Source organism: Quercus robur, chromosome 2 (genome assembly GCF_932294415.1).
Source record: "Quercus robur chromosome 2, dhQueRobu3.1, whole genome shotgun sequence".
Taxonomy (NCBI): domain Eukaryota; kingdom Viridiplantae; phylum Streptophyta; class Magnoliopsida; order Fagales; family Fagaceae; genus Quercus; species Quercus robur.
Genome location: NC_065535.1, coordinates 84,960,893 through 84,984,661, shown reverse-complemented (window position 1 = coordinate 84,984,661; position 23,769 = coordinate 84,960,893). Strand labels below are relative to the sequence as shown.

General features: G+C 33.8%; 2 protein-coding genes across 5 annotated transcripts in view; both read left to right on the top strand.

Annotated features, from left to right (window-relative positions):
- Window positions 1-23,769, top strand: part of LOC126715482 (jasmonate-induced oxygenase 4-like) — a 48,782-nt gene that overhangs the window by 22,836 nt on the left and 2,177 nt on the right. Inside the window, exons 1-4 of one of the 4 annotated variants that reach the window (XM_050416093.1) lie at window positions 9,180-9,518; window positions 10,165-10,412; window positions 12,105-12,432; window positions 12,648-13,039. The exons of 1 other annotated variant lie outside the window; for it this stretch is intronic. In XM_050416093.1, the coding sequence (XP_050272050.1) occupies window positions 9,231-9,518; window positions 10,165-10,412; window positions 12,105-12,432; window positions 12,648-12,884 (1,101 nt within the window). In that variant the 5' untranslated portion in view covers window positions 9,180-9,230 and the 3' untranslated portion in view covers window positions 12,885-13,039. Of the gene's footprint in view, window positions 1-9,177; window positions 9,519-10,164; window positions 10,413-12,104; window positions 12,433-12,647; window positions 13,040-22,752; window positions 23,172-23,769 lie in introns of those variants that run through there. 2 more of the 4 variants (XM_050416094.1, XM_050416092.1) reach the window with 2 other exon arrangements.
- LOC126715486 (protein SRG1-like) overlaps window positions 845-23,769 on the top strand; it is a 32,148-nt gene continuing 9,223 nt past the window's right edge. Inside the window, exons 1-4 of the mRNA XM_050416102.1 lie at window positions 845-1,216; window positions 3,401-3,645; window positions 4,494-4,821; window positions 5,127-5,288. Of these exons, the coding sequence (XP_050272059.1) occupies window positions 977-1,216; window positions 3,401-3,645; window positions 4,494-4,821; window positions 5,127-5,288 (975 nt within the window). The 5' untranslated portion in view covers window positions 845-976. The remainder of the gene's footprint in view (window positions 1,217-3,400; window positions 3,646-4,493; window positions 4,822-5,126; window positions 5,289-23,769) is intronic.

Below are 23,769 nucleotides of genomic sequence, written 5' to 3'. Positions count from 1 at the left end.
TCAACTCAACTCAAGTATTATGCAAGAACAACTCCCACTTCTACAACATTCACATAGTCAACAATTGTGGTTGTCTGATTGCACTCACACAGTCAACAATTGTGACTATGGGTTTCTCTTTTTTCTTTCTTTTGTTAGGGTCACGTGGGAAAAGGTAGTGAAAAAGGTAGCGAAAGAGTTTGAAACACAGGCTCACACAGTCAACAATTGTGACTGTGGGTTTCTCTTTTTTCTTTCTATTGTTAGGGTCACGTGGGAAAAGGTAGTGAAAAAGGTAGCGAAAGAGTTTGAAACACAGGCAATAAGTTATATATCACAAGAAACTCAAGTTCCATAAACTCGAGTTCCAAGTGAACTTTTTTAAGGAACTTGATTTTCGTAAAGTCGAGTTCCATGTCAAACTTAAGTTTTAAAAACTCGAATTTCAAACAAGTGATACATTCCTAAATATTTCTCAATAAAATGATAAAACACTAAGGGTCTGTTTTAATAAAACTTATTTTGCTGAAACTGAAAACTGAAAACACTGTAGCAAAATAATTTTTAAATGTGTAAATAGTACCGTGGAACCCATTTTTAATGAAAAAGTTGATAAAAAGTGGAGTTTGTGGGACCTATGAACAGTACATTTATGCACTGTTCACAAAAGACCGGTCAACAGTTGCGGCTGGAAAAAAAAAAAAAAAAAAAAAAAAAGAAGAAAATGCAAAAGCAGCACTTAAATGTGCTATCCAAACATACACTAACAGTGGTAAAACACTAATAATTTTGAAAAATAGCGGTATTTGGCTATTTTTGCCCCATTTGATGAGTACAAGAACCTCATCCATTTATAAGATCGACCCAAGTTACCCAACTACCAAAAATAAAGCCTTTAGCGCTTTGGAGTTTGAAATACATACAGTAGTCTATACTCCAACCCACACTGAACATAACCTCAATATTGAATAGACAGCATCTGCTTTACTCTTTTAACATGGCCGAATCTGCTCCTGCTTTCAAGACACAGATGGTATGGAAAAGTGTCCAAGAAATAGTCCTCAATGGCGATGAACTTCCAGAAAACTATATTCATAAGGATAGGGATGGTGGAGACTTGGATGTTCCATTGGTGGAGATTCCAGTTGTCAATCTTGGTCAGCTTAAATCTTTGTCAACCAGCAAAGAAGAGCTGCAGAAACTTCGATCAGCTCTAAGCACATGGGGCTGCTTTCAGGTCTTAATCCCAACACTCAATATTACTTCTATACTATCCAATTCAAGCCATCATATTGACATCCACTAAATTTTACTATCTGGATCTATCATAGTTCACAAAAGCAGAGTTCTAAAGCTGGTTAAGTCAACTCCAAACAAATCAATAAATGAATATAAACAAAACTCAGTTCTATAGCTAGCTCAAGAAACTTCTAGTAATTTGCAAATACCTGTACTATTTTGATATACTTATAGACAATGATTAAAAGCTACATTGCAATTAGTTTGTTTGTTTAAATCTGTTGAAAATCAAAACCCAGTTTCTTTTTTTTTCTTTTCTTTTTTTAAGATGTTTTTCAACAAACACAAAATTCCTTTCACCGTAAATCACAACAATAAATTAAAGAAAATCTGCTTTAAGATTTTGTAGGTTTGTCGCGCAATATCTTCTTGTTTTTTCTATAAAGTTAATGGTCGTTGTCTTTTTCTACGATTTGGTATCGGTTTGATCAACTTTTGATATTGTTTCGTTGATTTTTGTGTTCCATGGGTTGAATTTAGATATTTGTAAAGAATCATGTAATACTAACTTATAAGCCGTGCATATGCATAATACACTTAAAAATATACAATAAGATAACCCAATGTATATGCATGATACATTTAAAGATATACAATAAGATGCATGATATAATTCCTATATATATATATATATATATATATAATTTAAATACTATTGATAGCCATTTTTATATTTTATTAACTCTTTAAAAATTTTGTAAGGATATTATTAGGTATAAAATGTATATATTAAGAGGATTCAGAAAGTTAGTTATTGCTTTTTTTCTTATCAAAAATACTCCTAAATTAATTAACCAACAACTTAAAAATGGGGTTAAAATAGTAAATTGGAAAAAGAAAGTTAGTTATTACTCCCTCCGTTCCACTTTGTTTGTCTTGTTTGAAAAGTCAAATATTTTAAGGGAACATCATTTATTATCTTATCTGCCTTATAAAAATGTATAAGTTTACAAAACTACCCTTAAATAAATTTATCATCTTTTTTAAAAAAGAGTTATTCTTAATGAGGCTTAGGGGTATAATAGGAACATTAGTAAACTAATAGCTTTTACTTTTAGAAACACGACAATATTTTGGGACATCCCAAAATGGAATAGAGGACAAACAAAGTGGGACGGAGGAAGAACATTTTTTACTGTCAAAAATACCCTACCTAAAACCTAAAAATGAGGTTAAAATAATAAATTTTTACTTTTACGTTGAAATATCTTTTTACTTCGAATAAACTCCTACTTTTATGTTGATTTAAATTTCTACTTCTACATACTAACTTCCTACAAAATAGGATTACTCTTTTGTTAGTTTTAAAACTCCTCCAATCTACAAAACTCACCCAATGTATTCATTTTTTTTTTTTTTATACTTTATCACGATGTATTTGTTTCTTCTGTCCTCCTTTTTTTTCAATTTTTTTAAAAAACATTTCATTACACCCTTAGGTTTTTTTTTTTTTTTTTGTGATTGAAAAAAGTAGAAATCTCAAATTATAATAAATGCAAATTATTAATTTTTATTCTAGACCCTTTGGTTTTTGTACTTAATAACTCACTTTGATAAATATTTATGATATAGTCCTACATTTGATTCTAAAATTAAGAAACAAAACTCTTTAAAAATAAATAATTTAGAACACATGGTGCAAAATTGAAACTCTAATTTGAAATTCTAATTTGAGTTTTTCTCCGCTTCACTTATTATTATATATATATAGATTAGGCTATTTTTGTCTCTTTCAGATTTTTGCTTGGCTAGGCATTATTTAGTTTCATTTGTTTAGTGTGTTCGATTTGCCTGTTCTAACATTTGATTTACAAATAGTTGTTTTGACTTTCCTTTTGCTTTATCACAAAAGTAAATTGTTGAAATATATCCAACAAAATCTATCCATGATATTATTGAGTTCTTAACGTTTCCTCCATTTTGCATCAATACTTGATTCAAAAACATTATCTTGAACTAAATGGGTATTGATTTTGAATAGCCAAAATAATTGGAAATGAATCCTTATTTTCCTATGATTTACCAATAGGTTATATCTTAGATTATGCTTATTTTGTATGCCATTTATTTTTTGTTCCAATCATGTCCATACATGCTCAAATGGTTGTTTAATGTACTTCAGGTAATAAACCATGGTATGACACCATCATTTCTAGATGAAGTTCGTGAAGTTACGAAGCAATTTTTTGCACTTCCAATGGAAGAGAAGCGAAAATACTCCAGAGAAGCCGATGGCATAGAAGGTTATGGAAATGACAAGATCCTTTCAGAGAAACAAATACTCAATTGGTCCGACCGATTGTATATTACTTTAAATCCAGAACAGCGAAAGCTCAAGTTTTGGCCTGAAAATCCCAAAGTTTTTAGGTAACCATATTAAGTATTTGCAAGCAAAGTACATTTAGGAAATTGTCAGTTTTACCAACTGAATTATTTTTTTCCTTGGTGATTATTCATCTATTCACAATATAAACAGTGAATGCTTGTTTCTAACAGAATACTTATGAGAAAAAGTATAAAATGCCTTCAGACATTCAAGTTCTGCATAAACTCTAATGAAAAGTACATTTAAAAGCATAAAGTGATTAAAAATGTTAAAATCACTGAAGGTACTTTCCCTATGTTGTAAATTTCATCTACTTGGTCTCTCAATTAGACCTCTCAACCTTCAAAGAGCAAGTTCTTTTCCTATTCCTGTTGTTGCTCTCAGTCCTACCTACTGCTATTACAGCTAATGCTCCTCTGCCTGCTTTGCCTTCAATCCTAAAGATTTGAAAATGATAATCTCTTGCAATAACAAAAGAAAAAAACTCAAATGAAATTTTGTAACCACAATGACGTAGTGCATCATATACATCATTGGTAGGTTTTATTTTGTATTGTAATTTTCAGAATTTTCTAGAATAGGTTATAATCATTGTTTTGGAGAGTTATGGGGAGTATTTTAGTTAATTTGAGTCCATATATGATGGGATGTTAATTAGGATGTTTTTAAGAATATTTTTGTTTAAAGATAAGTTTTTTGGAGCCTTTAGATATGCCTTAAGTTGTAAAATGAAAATTGAAGATTCAGTATCAACAAATCTTTTGTTGTCTATCTTTTCTAGTGGATTTCAAATCTTATATGCATTAACCCTTCTCTCGCTAACATGCTGCTTCACACACCTAGAAAGGATATTTGAGTACTCTAATGAAATTGCTCATGAACGCTGCAGGGATATTCTAAATGATTATACTATCAAGTTGAGCATTGTGACTGCAGTCATCCTTACGGCCATGGCAAGGTCACTGGACTTGGAGGATAACTGCTTTTTGGACCAATATGGAAAAGAAGCAACAATGAGAGCAGGATTCAACTACTATCCAAAATGTCCAAGGCCGGATCTTGTAATTGGGCTCGAAGAGCATGCAGATGCATCAGCAATCACTTTTCTCTTGCAAGACAACGAAGTGGAAGGTCTTCAATTCCAGAAAGACAATCAGTGGTTTAAAGTTCCAATCATTCCCGAGGCTCTTCTCATTATTGTTGGTGATCAAACAGAGGTAACCATGACTGAGATTGCATCATATTTACCATGTTCCAGAGTCGTTTAATGCACTCACATTTTAGGTATGCCATTAAGCCTAATGCAAATTAGATAGCTTCCAGGTTTGTGATGTGCACCCTTGACATCAAATGCAACAGTAACACAATATTCACTTTAATGACTTATTGTTCAAATTACAATTTTAACTAGAGGTTCTGCCCCAAAGAATAAGTTTTTGTTATAAAAACTAACGATATAGACCTATAAAAGCCGATTAATAAAATGAATTACTCATATTAATTGGTTCCGTATGGTACGCAGATAATGAGCAACGGAATTTTCAAGAGCCCAGTACACAAAGTGGTGACAAACTCAGAAAGGGAGAGGATTTCTTTGGCTGTGTTCTGCCTTCCTGGATTAAATGAAGAGATTGGACCAATTGATAGGTTGGTTGATGAATCAAGGCCAAGATTATACAAAAAGGTGAAAAACTACGTGGGTATTTATTTCGAGTACTACCAGCAAGGAAAGAGAGCAATTGAAGCAGTGAAAATTTAATTTTTGGTATCATTCTTTCTTGTGGTGTGCATCAGTGCATTTGAAAATGATTGCATCAGATTCAATAGACACAATGTTACCAGGTTGAAAGCAGTTTTTCTGAAGCAATGTAATAAATCCTTGAGCATCTGTGCAAGAAGTCAAGGAAGATTCATATAATCATTCTGATTTCATAAGTGGATAGCATTGGACAGTTTTCCATTGTCTTTTTTGTTTCTTTTTTCCTTGGATACATGTTACTTCTTGTATTTCCAAAATTTGAGTACCACATATTTTTAAGGAGACATGAGAACGGGTTTGACCTGTGCAGCTAAAGTTCCAACCTGATAGCAGAGATGAATACAGTTGCATCTTATGCTGGTTAATTTGATGCTTCTCAAAGAAAGAAAACCTTCATTTTAAGTGAGATCCTTTTGCCGTGGTCTCGGTGATCCACAGTATCATAAGTCCTTCCCCAATAGCTAAGACCCAACCCCTCAACCTCACAATGTTTTACAGCCATTAGCTAACACTAGCCACGAACCAGCGTGATAATTTTTTAAGAGTTGTCTCATTAAATTTATTTTTTACAAATTGGACTAATTTAATAAAAACTAATGAATTTTATTATCGTATTTTTATTTATTTTAGGAATAATCATAAATGTAATAGAGAAACAACCATAAATCATAAATATAAATTTGAACAATCATATTTTTATTTATTGTAGGAACAATCATAAATCATAAATCATAAATTTATATTTTGTAGTATTAAAATGAAAACAATACAATTGTTCTTAGAAATTCAAAAGGGAAATTAATGAAAATATTCATTTTTTAATAAAAGTTATTTATAACATTTTGTAAATCATTAAAAGGAATATAAAATTTGAAAATTATTCTCTTAGTTTTAAACAAACTTTCTCAAACCCTATTTTTTTTCCTAAACATAACTAAAAAATTAATTAAACTTAACAATGATTAATTGGATCAATTAGGAAAACAATTTGTTGTTAATATTCTATTAAGGTATTTTCTTTGTGGAAATTACAATTTCATCCTCCCAAAACATATTATCAAAAAAAAAAAATTATTAGCAAAAACTAAGAACTAAATTTCTATATATGCAATATTATAAAATAATAGTAATTATTAAAATACAATTGCAAAAGCTAAAATATGTTCCCCATCCGATTATTTTCATTTGACTAACCTTTACTTTTCTCTAAATAAATGGCATTATGGAGTACTTCTAATACAACTATTAAAAATACTTTGTTCACCCCCTAAGGATTAAAAAATAAACAAAAATTAATAAAGTCTCATAGTTTAACATTGAAATGATCATTGTAAAAAATCAAATTCTAACTTGCAAAGCAACTAATTAATAACCCAAATCAAATCAAACTAATGGGATAAAGAAAAAGAACTTGTGATCGAAAATTGGAATACCAAACTACCTAAATATACATAAAAGTCAATAAAAATTTACCAAATAGATAAACAAATGTGATGTGACAAGTAAATCAACAATAACAAAAAGAATCAGCAACCCTCCTTACAGAACACAGTTGCGTTGATTCCATATCAGCCAACATTGCACCCAAAACAGCTCCAGTTCTTTAGTTGAAAGCCTGTCCACCAAATGCACCATCAGTTGCATGACATCTATGAAACCTAAGACTCCATTCTGCAATTTTGGAATGCTCCTTGCCTAGACATCTTGCACCGCAGCATAGCGCTATAAAATTTGGACTGCTAATTCCACCTCCTTGGTACAAATTTGGCATTTGTCTTCATTAATAATTCTTCTCTTTACTAGATTGCACTTTGTAGGTAAAATGTCATTGCATGCCCTCCACCCAAAAATTTTAATTTTGTTTGGTATACAAAGCTTCCACAAAACCGGCCAGATGAGTTTCCCAACACAGCCCTCTGAAGATTTAGCCTGATTCCCATTACCTCGCAATCTTCTTGCTACCTTATATGCAGACTTGACAGAAAACTTCCCATGTTTGTTGTGTAGCCAAATGATTGAGTCCGAAACAACCCTTCTGCTAAGAGGAATCTTGGTAATTACATCAACATCTTCTCTATGGAACAATGTCATGATCATATCACCTCTCCAAACATGCAACTCTAGATCAATTAATTCTGAAACAGCCATCTCATCAACTAGCTCATGAATTGGATGAAGAACCTTGTTTGTGGGATAATTGGGGATTCATTTATCCCCTAACACACTTATTGAAGACCCATTACCAACCCTCCAACAATAACCCGATCTAAGAATAGGAAGTGCAACCATCAAACTTCTCCACACATAAGAACATCCAGGAGATTCTTTAGCCTTAAGAAAAGAGGACCTAGGAAAATACCATACTTTGAAACAATTGGATAACAATGAATCATTGCCTTGGATCTTTCTCCAAACTTGTTTAGTCAACATTGCTAAATTAAATCTCTCAAATCCCAAAATCCCATACCACCCTCCATCTTTGAAGTTGAAAGCTTATCCCAATTCTTCCAATGAATTTTCCTTTCATTGCCTACTTGACCCCACCAAAATTTGGCACATAAATTATCCAGTTCATCACATAATTTCATAGGAAGTTGGAAAACACTCGTGGTAGATGTTGTTATGGATTGAGCAACTACCTTGATGAGAATTTCTTTCCCAGCTCTACATAATAGCATTTCTTTCCATCCATGCAACTTCTTCCATATTTTGTCTTTTAAATAAGAAAAGGTGTGGTACCTAGCCCTTCCAATCAAGGTTGGCAGCCCTAGGTAAGAGTCAAATTTCATCACTTCCTTGACACCCAAAATGTGCAACATCTGCTACCTCTGAGCTCCTGTTGTGTTAGTGCTAAAAATAAACAGAAGACTTCTTCAAATTTATATTTTGACCTGAAGCCTTTGCATATGTTTGGAGAATCTCCATAATGGCCTCCCCTTCATTCTGTATAGCCTGACAAAACAACAGAGAATTATCTGCAAACAATAAGTTAGTAACTCTAGGTGCTCCTCTACAAATAGAAACTCCTTTTATCCTCCCTTCCAGTTCTACTTTTGCCAACAAAGCCGTAAAGCCTTCTGCACATAACAGGAAAAGATACAATGACAATGGATCTCCCTAGCGTATTCCCCGTGAAGGATGTACCATACCATAGGGTTTGCCATTCACCAAAATAGAGAAGGATGGAGTGGTAACACAACTCATCACCCTCTCTGTCCATACTGCTAGAAAACCCATTTTCTCCATAATCCTTCATTCCACACGGTCTGGCCCTACTGATATCTAACTTCAATGCCATGGTCCCTTTCTTGCCCTTCTTCCTAGCATGCATTGTATGTAGTGTCTCATAGGCCACCAAAACATTGTCTATAATCAATCTTCCCGGTAAAAAAGCACTTTGTGTGGGCGAGATAATATGTGGAAGTACCTGTTTCAATCTGTTGGCCAAAACTTTGGATTGTAAATTACATTACATAAACTTATTGGCCTAAAATCAGACATTTTTTCTAGAACTTTCACTTTAGGAATAAGAACAATATTTGTGTGATTGATCTCAAGTAACATATTACCATTATTTAAAAAATCCAACAAAGCAAAAACAACATCATCACCCACTATGTGCCAAAAATTTTGATAGAAAAGGACATTCATACCATCGGGTCCAAGGGCTTGAATGACATTTTGATGTTGCTTGTAACTTCTACAATGACTTCAATGCCATTTGTTCTTATTTTATGCATTATTACGTGTACCGTTAACTGCCACATTTGTATCCTAGTGTCCTATAAGTATCAATGCTGCGTCATGAGCATATCCCTAGACAACATCAATCAAGACTCTTTTAAGTGTTAATTAATTGTATGTACAATGTATATGGCTGCTTCCAGCAGAGATATGGCTGAATCTCCACCCCCTCCTAATAAAGCTACCAAAGTAGAGTTACTGTCAAAGAGTGTCCAAGAACTGGTCATCAATGGTGGACAGCCACCAGATAATTATGTTTATAAAAACAGTACAGGAGGAGTGCCTGATGTTCATACTCCTTTGAATGAAATTCCAGTCATAGACGTTGGTAACCTCAAATCTTCGGCAACCACAGTAGAAGAAGAGCTAGAGAAGCTTCGGTCTGCTCTCAGTTCATGGGGTTGCTTTCAGGTTTGATTTCATAGCACTTGCTGATTAACTGCAACCTATATATTGTTCTATAGAGTTATCAGGTTCACATAGTTATATTTGGACAGGGAGACTCAAATTCAAATGACAATTTTAGGCTCTCTGACTAAGCTATAATTACTTCTTTGTTAGTACTGCTAGTTTTATTTTATTTTATTTTATTTACATATATTGATTATTTATTTTATATATTTAATAATAAAGTCTTATCTATTAAATATTTATTATATTAAAAAACCAACAATAAAATGGTTCCTACTAAAAACCAGCCTTCCTCATAGTTGATGTTCATGTTGGATGCCGATTAATGAATATTATGAATTTTGCACTCTAAATCATCTAAAAAATAATTAAATATACATCCGAATGGAAGGAAATTAGTTCAAAGCTTAAAATTGACAATTATGATACTCCTATGCTCCCTTAATTTAAGTAATAAGTTATGGATTATCAAAAAAAAAAAAAAAAAAAAAGTAATAAGTTATGGATTCTATTCTTTCCACGTTTCATACTTCTAACTTTTGAAATGGTCTAATCTCAACCATTGACATCTTTCAGTCAAAAATAAAAATATAGATTTTTCATCACTCTTATATAACATACTCAAGAGTTGGTTTTGGAGTTTCAGGCAATAAATCATGGAATAACAAGTTCATTTCTAGACAAAGTCCATGAAGTTACCAAGCATTTCTTTTCACTTCCAATGGACGAGAAGCGTAAATACTCCAGAGAAGCCAACAACATTGAAGGTTATGGAAATGATATTATCTTTTCAGACCATCAAATACTTGATTGGACTGACCGATTGTATCTCATGGTAAACCCAGAAGACCAGCGAAAGTTCACATTTTGGCCTGATAATCCAACAGATTTCAGGTAAGCAAATCATGTTATGTTTCCTTCTGAATAAAGAATACAACAGGAATTAATGGTCATTCATTACAGATTTGAAAAGCATAAACTTTTGACACTTATAAAGTTTAAAATTATTTTCATTTTGATTTCTTAAGTTTGAAATTTTGCATTTTAATTAGTCCACCAAATTTGACCTTGTATTCAAAATGATTCTTCTATCTCCTGATTGACTAATATGGCTGTTAAGAGAGGAGGAAAAAAAAAATTTAAAACATCGTTTTGTTGACACTCAATGCTCAAATGAGTTATTAGGATGGATGAAATGAAAATTGTGAAAATAGAATCAAACTTGGTGGACTAAAATAAAAAATCTCAAACTAAAGGGAAAAGTATAATTTTTTTTTTTTTTTACTCCATAAAGTTTTCACTAGTAATTATTTCCCTACTTGTCTCAAAATTGATTTTAACACCTTTAGATCTCTAAGGTGTTAAATGATGTTAAATGGAAAATTTGGCATATCTTCTGGCACCAAGGCCAAATTTGTCATTTAACATCATTTTAGAAACTATTTAGTTAGTTAGCATGTTTTCTGAACAATTTAGCAAACTAGCATCTCAAGTATTAGAAACTCGAGTTGAAAGAAGGAACTTGAGTTTCTAAGACTCAAGTTCCAAGTGGTGGCAGTTTAGGATGGAAAAAAAGTACACATGGAACTCAAGTTTTAGATACTCGAGTTCCACAAAACAAAACCAAAAGAGAAAAGCACACCAAACACAAAGAGAAAAGCATCAATTTTGAGCTCGTTCCTTCATTTCTCAAACATTTCTTTTTTTCCTCCATTGCCACAGATAGAGAGAGAGAGAGAGAGAGAGAGAGAGGCAACTCACTTGATTGTCGGCCGAAGAACAAAAAACGATCTTGCTAAAAGAGGTGGCTCTCTTGATCAGAAACGATCCTTTCTATTATGTTGACGTTGCCAAACAATCCGCTACTTTCCGCCTCATGAAACAAATGATACTCTCCTCTTCTCTGCCTCTAAACCTCTCTTCTTCTCTCTAGCCTATTCTCTAGATCAAGCCCAAATCAGACCTCCAAGGTCGAAGCTCACCACTGAGATTCTCTCTCAATCTCGTTTCCTATCTCTCTTGAAATTTTCTCCCTCTCTTTACAAGTTTCGATTGGGATGAGGTGGTGCGTTTGGTGGGTGAAGATCTAAAGGTGTTTGTGAATCTGGTGGTGCGTTTGTTGGGTGAGGAGCTAAAGGTGTTTGTAAATCTCGTGTTTTAGGTTTTTTTTTTTTTTTTTTTTTTTTTTTTTTTTTTGTTGAACTCAAGTTCCACATGTTTCCACGTGCACTATTTTTACACGTCAAATTGCCACCACTTGGAACTCGAGTCCTAGAAACTCAAGTTTCCTTTTTTGAACTCAAGTCTCTGAGACTCGAGATACTAGTTTGCTAAAATATTTAGGAAGCATGCTAACTAACAAAAATAGTTCCTAAAATTATGTTAAATAGAAAATTTGGCACTAGACACAATCACTTTCCCCCTACCTTGATTTTGTGTTCCATAGCATCCAAAAAACACTTCAATCATCCATAATAACATATGGTGGTGGCAGCAGTGGATGGCTGGCTCTCCATCCATAGAAAATACAGGTTGACTAGTCAAACTGATCAGTTATACATAATAAAAATAAATAAATAACTGCAGGGATATTTTACTCAAGTATTCCATGGAGTTGAGCCTCATAACTGAAGTCATCCTCAAAGCCATGGCAAAGTCACTAAATTTGGAGGATAACTGCTTTTTGGAGCAGATGGGAGAACGATCAACAATGTTTGCAAGATTTAACTTATATCCTCCATGTCCAAGGCCTGATCTTGTTCTTGGCCTTAAACCACACGCAGATGGATCAGCAATCACATTTGTTTTGCAAGACAAAGAGGTGGAAGGCCTCCAATTCCTGAAAGACAACCAGTGGATCAGAGTTCCAGTCATTCCTCAGGCTCTTCTTATAAATATAGGTGATCAAGCAGAGGTAATAGCTACGTACTGAGATTTTCACATGTTCAACATAACCCCCCAGTGTCTAGCAACTATATATTCTAAGCTATTCAAAAGTAATCAACATCTACACTCACACCAAGTTCACAATAGATGACCCAAGTTGTATAATTTAATTGATTACAACTAGAAACTATGCCTTTGAGAATTTGTAAATTTGTTTTAGAATTGGTTTCATATGATACACAGATAATGAGTAATGGAATATTCAAGAGCCCAGTGCACAGAGTGGTGACAAATTCAGAAAGGGAGAGGATTTCTGTGGCAGTGTTCTGTTCTCCAGACTCTGATAAAGAGATTGAACCAATAGGCAGGCTGGTCAATGACTCAAGGCCGAGACTATACAAAAAGGTGAAGAATTATGTTGATACTTATTTCCAGTACTACCAGCAGGGAAAGAGACCAATTGATGCAGTGAGATACTAGTTTTTGTACCTTTGTCTCTTGTGGATTCTATTAATAAAGATCTGTTCGTCCATTTAAATATTAATGATTAAATAAATGGATATATTTCTAATTATTGTATATTATTAATTTGGATTAAATGGTATGAAAAATGAAAAGATGAGTGAATTTCAATTTGTTAGTGGAGGGTTAGTAGTTTGTGCTCTAAATAGGGCCAAAATGGCCTAGTACCACTATTTGCTAAAATATGGAGTGTTTTATCATTGTTTGAGAAATATTTAACAATTTAGCACATTTTTGAAACTCGAGTTTGTGAAACTCGAGTTCCATAAAAATAGCCACCATGGCACTCACTAAGGTGGATTTTTTTTTTTTTTTAAGCTTTAAGCCCCGTTTGGTAACGGTGTTTAAACAACAAAAATTGTTGTTTAAACACCATAATACGTATTTCCATACACTTTTTCACCCACATGTATTTCCACAAAACTTAAACAGCATTACTAGAAATCTCTTACCAAACAGGCCTTTAATGTCAACAAAGCCTGAATATCAAACATAGGAAAAAGTGAGAACCTAGTGCTGTAAGGGAGTGAGTGTAAAAGTCTAACTTTGCCATGTGAGTGTAAAAGGCTACCTACTTCTTCTTTTTTTGGCTGAAAAGAAAGATTTTATTGAAAGCATAAACAAGGCTACAAACAAAAGGCTACCTACTTGTCTTAGTAGCGTAGGAGCACTTAGGTTCAATTTGGTTAGAGATTTTTAATACCGTGGTTTAAGTGTTGTGGAAATACGTGTTTCAATATTTAAACACTAAAAACTGTTGTTTAAACACCCCTATCAGACACCCCCTTAGATTTCCATAAACAAAAGTGTTGTACCTTTGGTGAATTATTTTTCTATCAATAAAAGTGTCTTTGTTCACATGTTCTAGTCAATAGTTAAAGCATAGTAAGAGACAAAACATATTTATCTGGAGCGTGTTGTATTTTCCTATAAAAATGTTTGTATCAAATTTTAAAAGAACTCTTGAAGCTCGAGTTTCATACTATAGAGAACTCAAGCTTCCAAAACTTGAGTTTTGTGTCACATTTTTTAATTAAAATAGTCCACATCAGCGGCATTTTTTATGGAACTCGAGTTTCACAAACTCGAATTTCAAAAAGGTGGTAGATTGCTAAATATTTCTCAAACAATGGTAAAACGCTACATATTTTAGCAAACTGTGGTATTTGGCTATTTTGGCCCTCTAAATAGTCCTCTTTAAGTATGAATCAATAGTCATGTAATTCAACTAATTGGCACTTATATAGGACATCAAGGGTTCTTATCCCCCTCATCTGTTGTAACTATCAACAGAAAAGGGGACAAAAGTGAGGAGGATAACTAAAGAGTATTGACCTTTTTGTCATAGACAACTTGGAAGGAATAGGTGAGAGAGGTTGAAATGAAGTAAGAAGAAATTTATATAAAAATTAAGATGGAAGAAGAAGGGTGGAAGTAAATGAAATGTTAAACAACGTGAAATTGTAGAATTTAAGAAGATATAAAAGAATAAATTTAAAAATTTAAAGGGAATCAAATGAAAATTTAAAAGAAAAACTTATTGGAGGGGATAAAAGATTGAAATAAAAAGACAATGGTTGAAGAAGAAGAAAAGTTGAACAAAGTAAGAATTACCACCAAAAAAAAAAAAAAAAAAAAAAGATGAGAAAGATATAGTACATAAAGAACTTTATAAAATTTATTACAAAACTTCCATTATTACATCTAGTATAGATTTTTTTTTTTTTTTGTTGGTTTTTGATTCTTCATCGATTTCATTATTTAGTTATAAACATCTAAATTAAAGTAGGTGAATATGTAATGGCAAAATTATATGTAATGTCAAAACCACCAAATATGAATGTGTAAAATCAATAATTTATTTATATTTTTTTGTAAAAAAAAAAGGAATAAAAAATATATTTTAAATTAAAAATTAAAGTAGATGAATATGTAACTGCAAAATTATATGTAATGTTGAAACCACTCAATATGAATTTGTAAAGCCTACTATCTATTTTATATTTTTTGTAAAAAATAGGAATAAAAAATAAATAAGAAAAATAACAATTATGTGACCAATGGCATGGTAATGAGGTAGCGCAATAGGAGTTTAGTAGTAATAATACCATGCTATAGCTTATATATATATATATATATATATATTATGTTATCACTCTAAACTATACCCCAAATTACACTTTGCACCTTAAACTTTTTTAATGCACGTTTTGTATCCTAAATTATGACCATTGGTACACGTTGCACCCAACGTCAAATTTGATGTTAATTTGGATAGGAATCCAAAGTTTAGAATGCAAAGTGTAAAGTTAGAGTGTAAATAGTAATAAAGGCCATAGTTTAAGGAGCAAAATATGCATTGAAAAATTTATGTTGCAAAGTGTAATTTGGAGTATAGTTTAGAGTAATAATTAAAATGTAAATTTCCTGATTTGAACCCAATATTAAAGCTTAATTTTGTCTCTAAACTATTGACAGTGTAAATTTATTCTTTAAAATTTTTTTTAAAAGGTTTCAATGTTACGTTTGCTCTCACTTGCAACCAAAGTTGGCATCCATCATAAACCATTTTGATAATATCGTAAAAGATTGAAGTTTACTACACGTTTAATGAAGTAATTTTATGGAAATCACTCTATTTTCTGGGAGAGAGGTGAGGATAAGGTTAACATATTAGCCCCCTTTCAAAACTTCAAGTACTAAATTAACATAATTGTCTGAGATGATTTTAATTTTTACTTGTTCTATGTGATTACAGGTTGATCGATGTCTTTTGTCAAGCTTCAATTTACTTGTTCTCAAACACTTTATTAGCTCCACTTACCCACAACCGGATTTAACCTAAAATAAACTAAACATATTCAAAAAATTTCTCAAATGCTTAACCCTATTTGCCTCTTTCTTCCTCTGTCCCTCTAACTCTATTTTCCCAATATCTCTCTAGAGAAGATATTGGTCAAACCCAGCCGATACACTCCATGATTATGCGGAGCCCAGATGGGTGGCCCGTCGGATTCGTGTAGCGGAACCGGGAAATGTCCTCAAAAACCATCACTGGCGGCAACAACAACAACGATCCTATCTCCCTGCTACTGCTTCTTTTGCCTCTTCCTCTAACCACACGTGTCCCGGCATACACTATATAGATCATGGAGGATATATCTAAAGAAATCTCGTCTGTAGAATATCAAATTTTAGAACTTAAAGAGGTAGTTAACAAGATAAAAGAAACCTCAAATAGCCCTAAACTATATAGATCTAAAACTGAAAACAATAGAAGATATAATAAAAGAAGAGATAACTCAAATTCACATGCTTTAGAAATAAGTCTTAAGAACTTTAAGACAGCTATAGTTAATAGATTTCAAATTTGATTGATAACAACAAAGATTCAAGACCACAGCTGGCACCCTTAGTTTCTGCAGACCAGTAAGGATAGTGTGATCTCCTCCCACAACTGGCACCCTTAGTTTCTACAGACCAGCAAGGATAGGCGTGATTGAAAAAGGAAGAAGGAAATCTCTCTATCTCACCAGTGATTGATACAAAATGTTGCTAATTTTGTATCACTCCGTCTCTCTTCCACAAACTTCCTTCTTTGGAAAACACAAATGCTAATCCTTGAGAGTTATGATCTTCAAGGATTTATTACAGGTGAAACTAAACCACCATCACAGTTTATCATGGATGCTGAGTCCAATCCACATCCAAACCTTGCATTTGTGAAGTGGCGAAAATCTGACCGTCTGGTCAAAGGATGGTTGACAGCCACTCTATCTGAAGAAGTCCTTGGCATTGTTATCGGTCTCAACACTTCAGTTGAGGTCTGGAATGCACTTGTACATGCCTTTGCATGAGTTTCATCTGATCGTAGCCTTGCACTAAAGCAGCGGCTCACTTCTATGACTCGGGGTACTGACACTTTCGCTGTGTATTTACGTCGATTCAAAGTTGTCTGTAATGATCTTGCTACCATTGGCAAACCAGTTACAGATCAAAAAAAGTCATGGTGGCTTCTAAATGGACTTGGCAAGGAATATGCAATGTTCACCACCACTATGCTTCGCCCTCCCGTTCTACCATATTCAGAAATAGTTACTCTCCTAGAGAGTTATGCTGAACGGCATAATCTTGATGCACAACCAGCTCCTCAAATGGTCTTCTATGGCCAACGCAGCAACAAGAACCGAAAAAATAATGGAGGGAAAATATCATTCAATTCCAAAGGACGTGGCTTTGCTCAAGGTCACCAAACTACTCCTAAGACTTTTAATTCCTCACAGTCCCGTAACCAGCCAGTTGGTAGTAAGGATGAGGTTCCTATTTGTCAGATCTATAACAAACAGAATCATACAGTTCTTAAGTGTTTTAATCGATTCAACCATTCATTCTCTCTAGATGATATCCCAAAAGCACTTGCAGCTATAAAGATTGCTGATAGTCAAGATTCTAAATGGTTCCCAGATACTGGAGCAACAGATCATATCACAGACGATCTAGGTAATCTTGATTCTTTAACTCCCTATCATGGATCTGATGGTGTAATGGTTGGAAATGGACAAACTTTGCCCATTACTCATGTTGGTCAAGCAACTATTGGTACTAGTGTTTCTTCTATCAAATTAAATGATGTTTAGTTGGTCCCTGATATAAAGAAAAATCTACTCTCTATTAGCAAGCTTACAACTGATTTTCCTTTCACTTTTGAATTTGATGGTCTTGGTTTTGTGATAAAGGACATGACAACCAACCAAATAGTAGCGAAAGGGTGTAAACGAGATGGACTGTATGCTCTTGATGGAGGTGGACCATTTGCTGTTGATGGAGATCCAAAGGCCTTTTTCTCTTACAGATTTCGACAGGCTAATAATGATTGTTCTCATCACCGACTTGGCCATCCACACCAACGAGTTATAGATCATTTACATTCAAGCAATCTTATTTCTTTTAATTCAAAGTCCAAGTCTTTCAAAGTTTGCACTAGCTGTCAAATGGGAAAATCTTGTAGGCTGCCTTTCTTGCCTGTTGAAAATGAAATAAAGATTCCATTCTTCAAAATTCATTGTGATTTATAGGGACCAACCCCAGTAAAATCAAGGGAACATTTTTGTTTTTATGCAATCTTTGTTGATGATTATACACACTTCACATGGTTTTTTCCTTTACGCAAGAAGTCAAATTTATTTGCTTCTTTTGAACAATTTTACAGATATGTAAAATGTCAGTTTGATGCTAAATTTTGTGTTTTCCAAAGTGATGAAGGGGGAGAATTTGCATCCAATGAGTTTAGGCAGAATTTAATCAACTTAGGCATTCACCGTCAATCTGCCTATCCCAAAACACCAGAACAAAATGGGAAAGCTAAGTGAAAGCATCGTAATATCACAGAATTAGGCCTAACCATGATGTTTCATGCTCGGCTTCCACCTCAATTTTGGGTGGATTGCTTTTCAACAGCTGTTTTTCTAATTAATCGATTGCCATCTCAACACCTTGGAATGCAATCTCCATTCTTTCGACTTTATGGAAAGCATCCTGATTACTCTACTTTCCGTGTGTTGGGTTCCAAATGTTTTCCTTATCTTGGTGATTATCGGACTAACAAATTGCAGCCAAAATCTCTTCCTTGTGTGTTTATTGGTTACAGCACAAAGCATAAAGGCTATAAATGTCTATATCCACCAACTGGACATGTGTATATCTCTCGACATATTGTGTTTGAAGAAGCAATCCTACCTTATAGTGAGCCCACTAAACTCTATGACAAAGATTCAATTGAAGGGGAGATGTGCACCTTTTCAGATTGGGAGCTAAACACCCCTATTGCATCTTCAGATAGCAATTCTCCAGCCAGCAGATCTACATTACCATCTTTGTCTGCACTAGCACCGCCAACTCTCTCAAAGCCTTCAGTTTCAAATTCCATCATGGAGCCCACACTTGAGTCATTTGCCTCACCTTTCTCATCTGGGGCTAACTCTTCTCCAAGTTTATCTAATGTTGCTCAAGTCTCCAACCCATCAAATGTTATTATGGAATCCACTTCTCAAGATGTGCCCCCTCCTTCTGCTTCATCACCTACCCCTATTGCATCAAACAACCATACTATGGTCACTCGGTCAAAGGCTAGAATCATTCGGCCTAATCCAAATATCATGGTTTTCATGTTGCATGGGCTTCACTTGACATCCCACAAGAACCATGATCCATCACAGCTGCAAAACGTCATCCCGGTTGGGCTACTGCCATTGATGAGGAACTTGCTGCCCTTGCAACCAACCACACTTGGACTCTTGTTCCTTATCAACCTGATATGAACATGGTGGGTTGTAAGTGGGTTTACAAAGCTAAGCTTAATCCTGATGGCTCTCTTGAACGTCTCAAGGCTCGTTTAGTAGCCAAGGGCTTCAACCAAGTAGGATGGTGTTGATTTTTCAAAAACCTTCTCCCCAGTTGTCAAACCTGCAAGTATTTGACTCACTCTTACAATTGCTGTTGTGAAAGGCTGGGAAATATGTCAACTTGATGTCAAGAATGCATTTCTTCATGGGCATCTCTCTCAACCTGTGTATATGCAACAACCACCTGGATATGTTGATCTGAAGCTTCCAACACATGTCTGCCAACTAAGTCGTGCTTTATATGGTCTTAAACAAGCTCCTAAAGCTTGGTTTGATAGACTTAGTGAATTTCTTCTTACTCTTGGGTTCTATTGCAGCACAACCGACCCAAGCTTGTTCATTTGTCACTCCCAAGGTGGTATCCTTATTTTACTTCTCTACGTAGATGACATGGTGGTCACTAGTGATGATCCATCTCGAATCACATGGCTTATCTCTCAACTAGCACTTGAGTTCTCCATTAAAGACCTTGGCTTTCTTCATCATTTTCTTGGTATTGAAGTCCATCGAATCCCCACAGGTCTTTTTCTCTCTCAACACCTTTATGCACTAGATCTCTTAGAGTGTGCCTCAATGAGTTCTTGTAAACCAATCTCCACACCCATGCCATCCAAAGGTCGACATTTGCCAAACTATAATGAATTGTACTCTGATCGTACTCATTATAGGAGCATTATTGGTGGTCTTCAGTATCTCACATTCACAAGACCTGACATTTCCTATAGTGTTAACTTTGTATGTCAATTCATGCATGCTCCTACCTTGGCCCATTACAAGCTTGTTAAATGTATCTTGTGCTATGTTTGTGGTACTACTCACCTTGGTATGTGCATTTTAGCCTCTAGCACCCTTTCTTTATGCATTTTTCGATGCAGATTGGGCAAGTTGCCCTACTAGTCGTCACTCTACAACTGGTTTTTGCACTTTCCTTGGAGGTAACTGTATATCTTGGAGTGCTAAGAAACAATCAACAGTTGCTAGGTCCAGTGCTGAAGTCGAGTACCACTCCATGGCATCTACTGCAGCTAAACTCACATGGCTTTCCTTTCTCTTGCGAGACCTTGGCATACCTCTCTCTTACCCTCCAATTTTGCACTGTGATAACCTAAGTGCCTTGCACATGACAGTCAATCCAGTCTTTCATGGTCGTACCAAACATATTGAATTGGACTATCACTATGTTCGTGAAAAGGTTGCTCTTGGCTCTCTTGAAACATGCTTTGTATCCTCTACCAATCAGCTCGCTGACATTTTCACAAAGCCACTATCTAAGCTTCCATTCTTAGCATTACGGATCAAACTTGGCCTCTATCCTGATCCACAGCCTAGTTCTAGGGGGAGTGATAACAACAAAGATTCAAGACCACAGCTGGCACCCTTAGTTGCTGCAGACCAGCAAGGATAGCGTGATCTCCTCTCACAGCTGGCACCCTTAGTTTCTGTAAACCAGCAAGGATAGGCGTGATCTCCTCCATATTTTCTTTATTCTTTCCTAATATATCTCTTATTACATTTACATCAGTTATGTTGTACAAATCCCACCTTGTAACATTTTATCTATATAAGTAAATACAAGAAATCTCTCTATCTCAACTGTGAGATAGAGTTCTCAAAATTCTTTATTGATCAGTCTAAAAACAAATCTAAGATTATAGAAAACCTTCAAGGATTGATAGATTTCCTACTTAAACAACAAAAGTATGAAGGAAGAATCCAAGATTACAAACTAGAAGACAGATTCTCACCCGTAGAAATTAAAGAACTCGAATAATGTCTCTATAAGCTACACTAGATATGATCATAGATTTGAAAAAGCAACTTGAGGAACGAATAGAGATCTTAGAACTAAAATTAGAGTTACTAGGAGTAAAAAATAAAAATAAATAAAAAAATAAATACTGAAGAAAAGATTCCCAAGAAGAGAAAATCTATTTAGAATTTAAATAGATAAAATTCTAAAATAATTTTACAAATCTTTTTACTGTATAATGGTAACTAGTTTGTTTCAAATCTAGTATTAGGTATTTTAAACCTAATCTTTCTTGGTTTTCAGAAATTGGGTGAGAAGTGGCTAATTGATTTTGGGGTCACACGGTTTGATTTTGGGTTTCCAACTATGGGTAAGTGTAGTTGAGTTTTAACTTTAGTTTGGTTTTGCTAACAATAGTTAAGTTAATGGAAAGTGATGATGTGGAGCTGAGTTTTAAAAAATGACCACGTGGCATTTTCTTATTGGGTGTTGGGACCTGGGAGGACCACATCCTCTAGGAGGTCCCATTAATTTCTTATAGATCTCTCTCTCTCTCTCTCTCTCTGACACTTTCTTTGGCTTTGTTTATGTTTTAGTTGGGGGGAGTGGGATGTATCATATATGTTAAAGTTAATAACCGTGTATATCTAAAATAATATTTGATAAATGTGCATTGATTTGTGTTTTACAGTTGGCTTGCACTTGTAATGTTTAAATAATATTAAATATAATTTTTTGTGTTTTGTTTGTTTTTTTTTTTTTCTTTTTTATCTTTTTTTTTTTTTTTTTTTTTTTTTGCTTGGCGTGTAGCTGTAGATCTCTAGATTGTTTAATACGTTTGCAAATTGAATTCATTCGTGAGTTACAACTAAGGGTCCGTTTGGATACAACTTATTTTGTTGAAAATTAAAAACTGAAAATACTGTATTAAAATAATTTTTAAATGTATGAATAGTACTGTGAGACCCATTTTTAATAAAAAAGTTGCTAAAAAATGAGGTTTGTGAGTCCCGTGAATAATGCACGAACCCACTGGTGTGCACTCCATTGCTTATTTTGCTGTGAACAATGCACGGGTTAAAAAGTGAACAGTGAACAGGTCGAAAAGTCAAAAACAACGGCAAAAAAAAAAAAAAAATGCAAAAAAGCAAACACAGGAATTATAATTCCTATCCAAACACTCACTAAATTTTAAGATTTCATTAATTTATTTTATTTATTTTGTTTGATTGATAAGCATACAATTTATTATTTATATGCTTTTTTAAAATAAATATATAACTAGTGCATAAAATTTAATTATTTGATAAGCATACAGTTTATTATTATATATTTATGTTTCATTTAATATCTTTCTTTTTTTTTTGAAGCCTCATTTAATATCTTATTAATCAAGAACTATCTTATGACTTCTCAAAAAAAGAACTATCTTATGAAAAAAAATTTCTTTTTTAAAAATTTAAAAAAAATTATTAAAAAAATAACCTTAAGAATTTTATTATATTAATTTGGTCCCTCTTAAAAAAAATTTCTGACTCCGCCGCTACGGGTTCCTTTACGTGTCTCTCTTTTTGGGCTTAATGACATTTTAACGGTGCTTGTAACTTATACTACGACTTCAATGCCATTTGTTCTTATTTTATGCACTATTACATGGACCGTTGACTTCCACATTTGTATCCTAGTGTTTTATGAGTACCAATGCTGCGTCATGAGCATATCCCTAGAGACAACATCAATCAAGACTCTTTTTTTTTTTTGAGAAGAAATCAAGACTCTTTTAAGTGTTCCTTAATTAGTTGTATGTATATGGCTGCTTCCAGCAGAGATATGGCTGAATCTCCGCCCCCTCCTAATAAGGCTACCGAGGAAGAGTTACGGTCAAAGAGTGTCCAAGAACTGGTCATCAATGGTGGACAGCCACCAGATAATTATGTTTACAAAAACAGTACAGCGGGAGTGCCTGATGTTCATACTCCTAATTTGAATGAAATTCCAGTCATAGACCTTGGTAACCTCAAATCTTCGGCAACCACAGTAGAAGAAGAGCTAGAGAAGCTTCGGTCTGCTCTCAGTTCATGGGGTTGCTTTCAGGTTTGATTTCATACCACTTGCTGATTAACAGCAACCTATATATTGTTCTATAGAGTTACCAGGTTCACATAGTTATATTTGGACATAGAGACTCAAATTTAAATGACAATTTTAGGCTCTCTAACTAAGCTACAATTACTTCTTTGTTTAGTACTGCTAGTTTTTTTTGTTTTTTTTTTTACATATATTGATTATTTATTTTATATATTTAATAATAAAGTATTATCTATTAAATATTTATTATATTAAAAAACCAACAATAAAATTGATCCTACTAAAAACCAACCTTCCTCTAAGTTGATGTTCATGTTTGATGCCGATTAATGAATATTATGAATTTTGACACTCTAAATCATCTAAAAAATAATTAAATATATATCCGAATGAAAGGAAATTAGTTCAAAGCTTAAAATTGACAATTATGATACTGCTATGCTATCTTAATTTAAGTAATAAGTTATGGATTATCAAAAAAAAAAGTAATAAGTTATGGATTCTATTCTTTCCACGTTTCATACTTCTAATTTTTGAAATGGTCGACTCTCAACCATTGACATCTTTCAGCCAAAAAATAATATAGACCTTTCATCATTCTTAT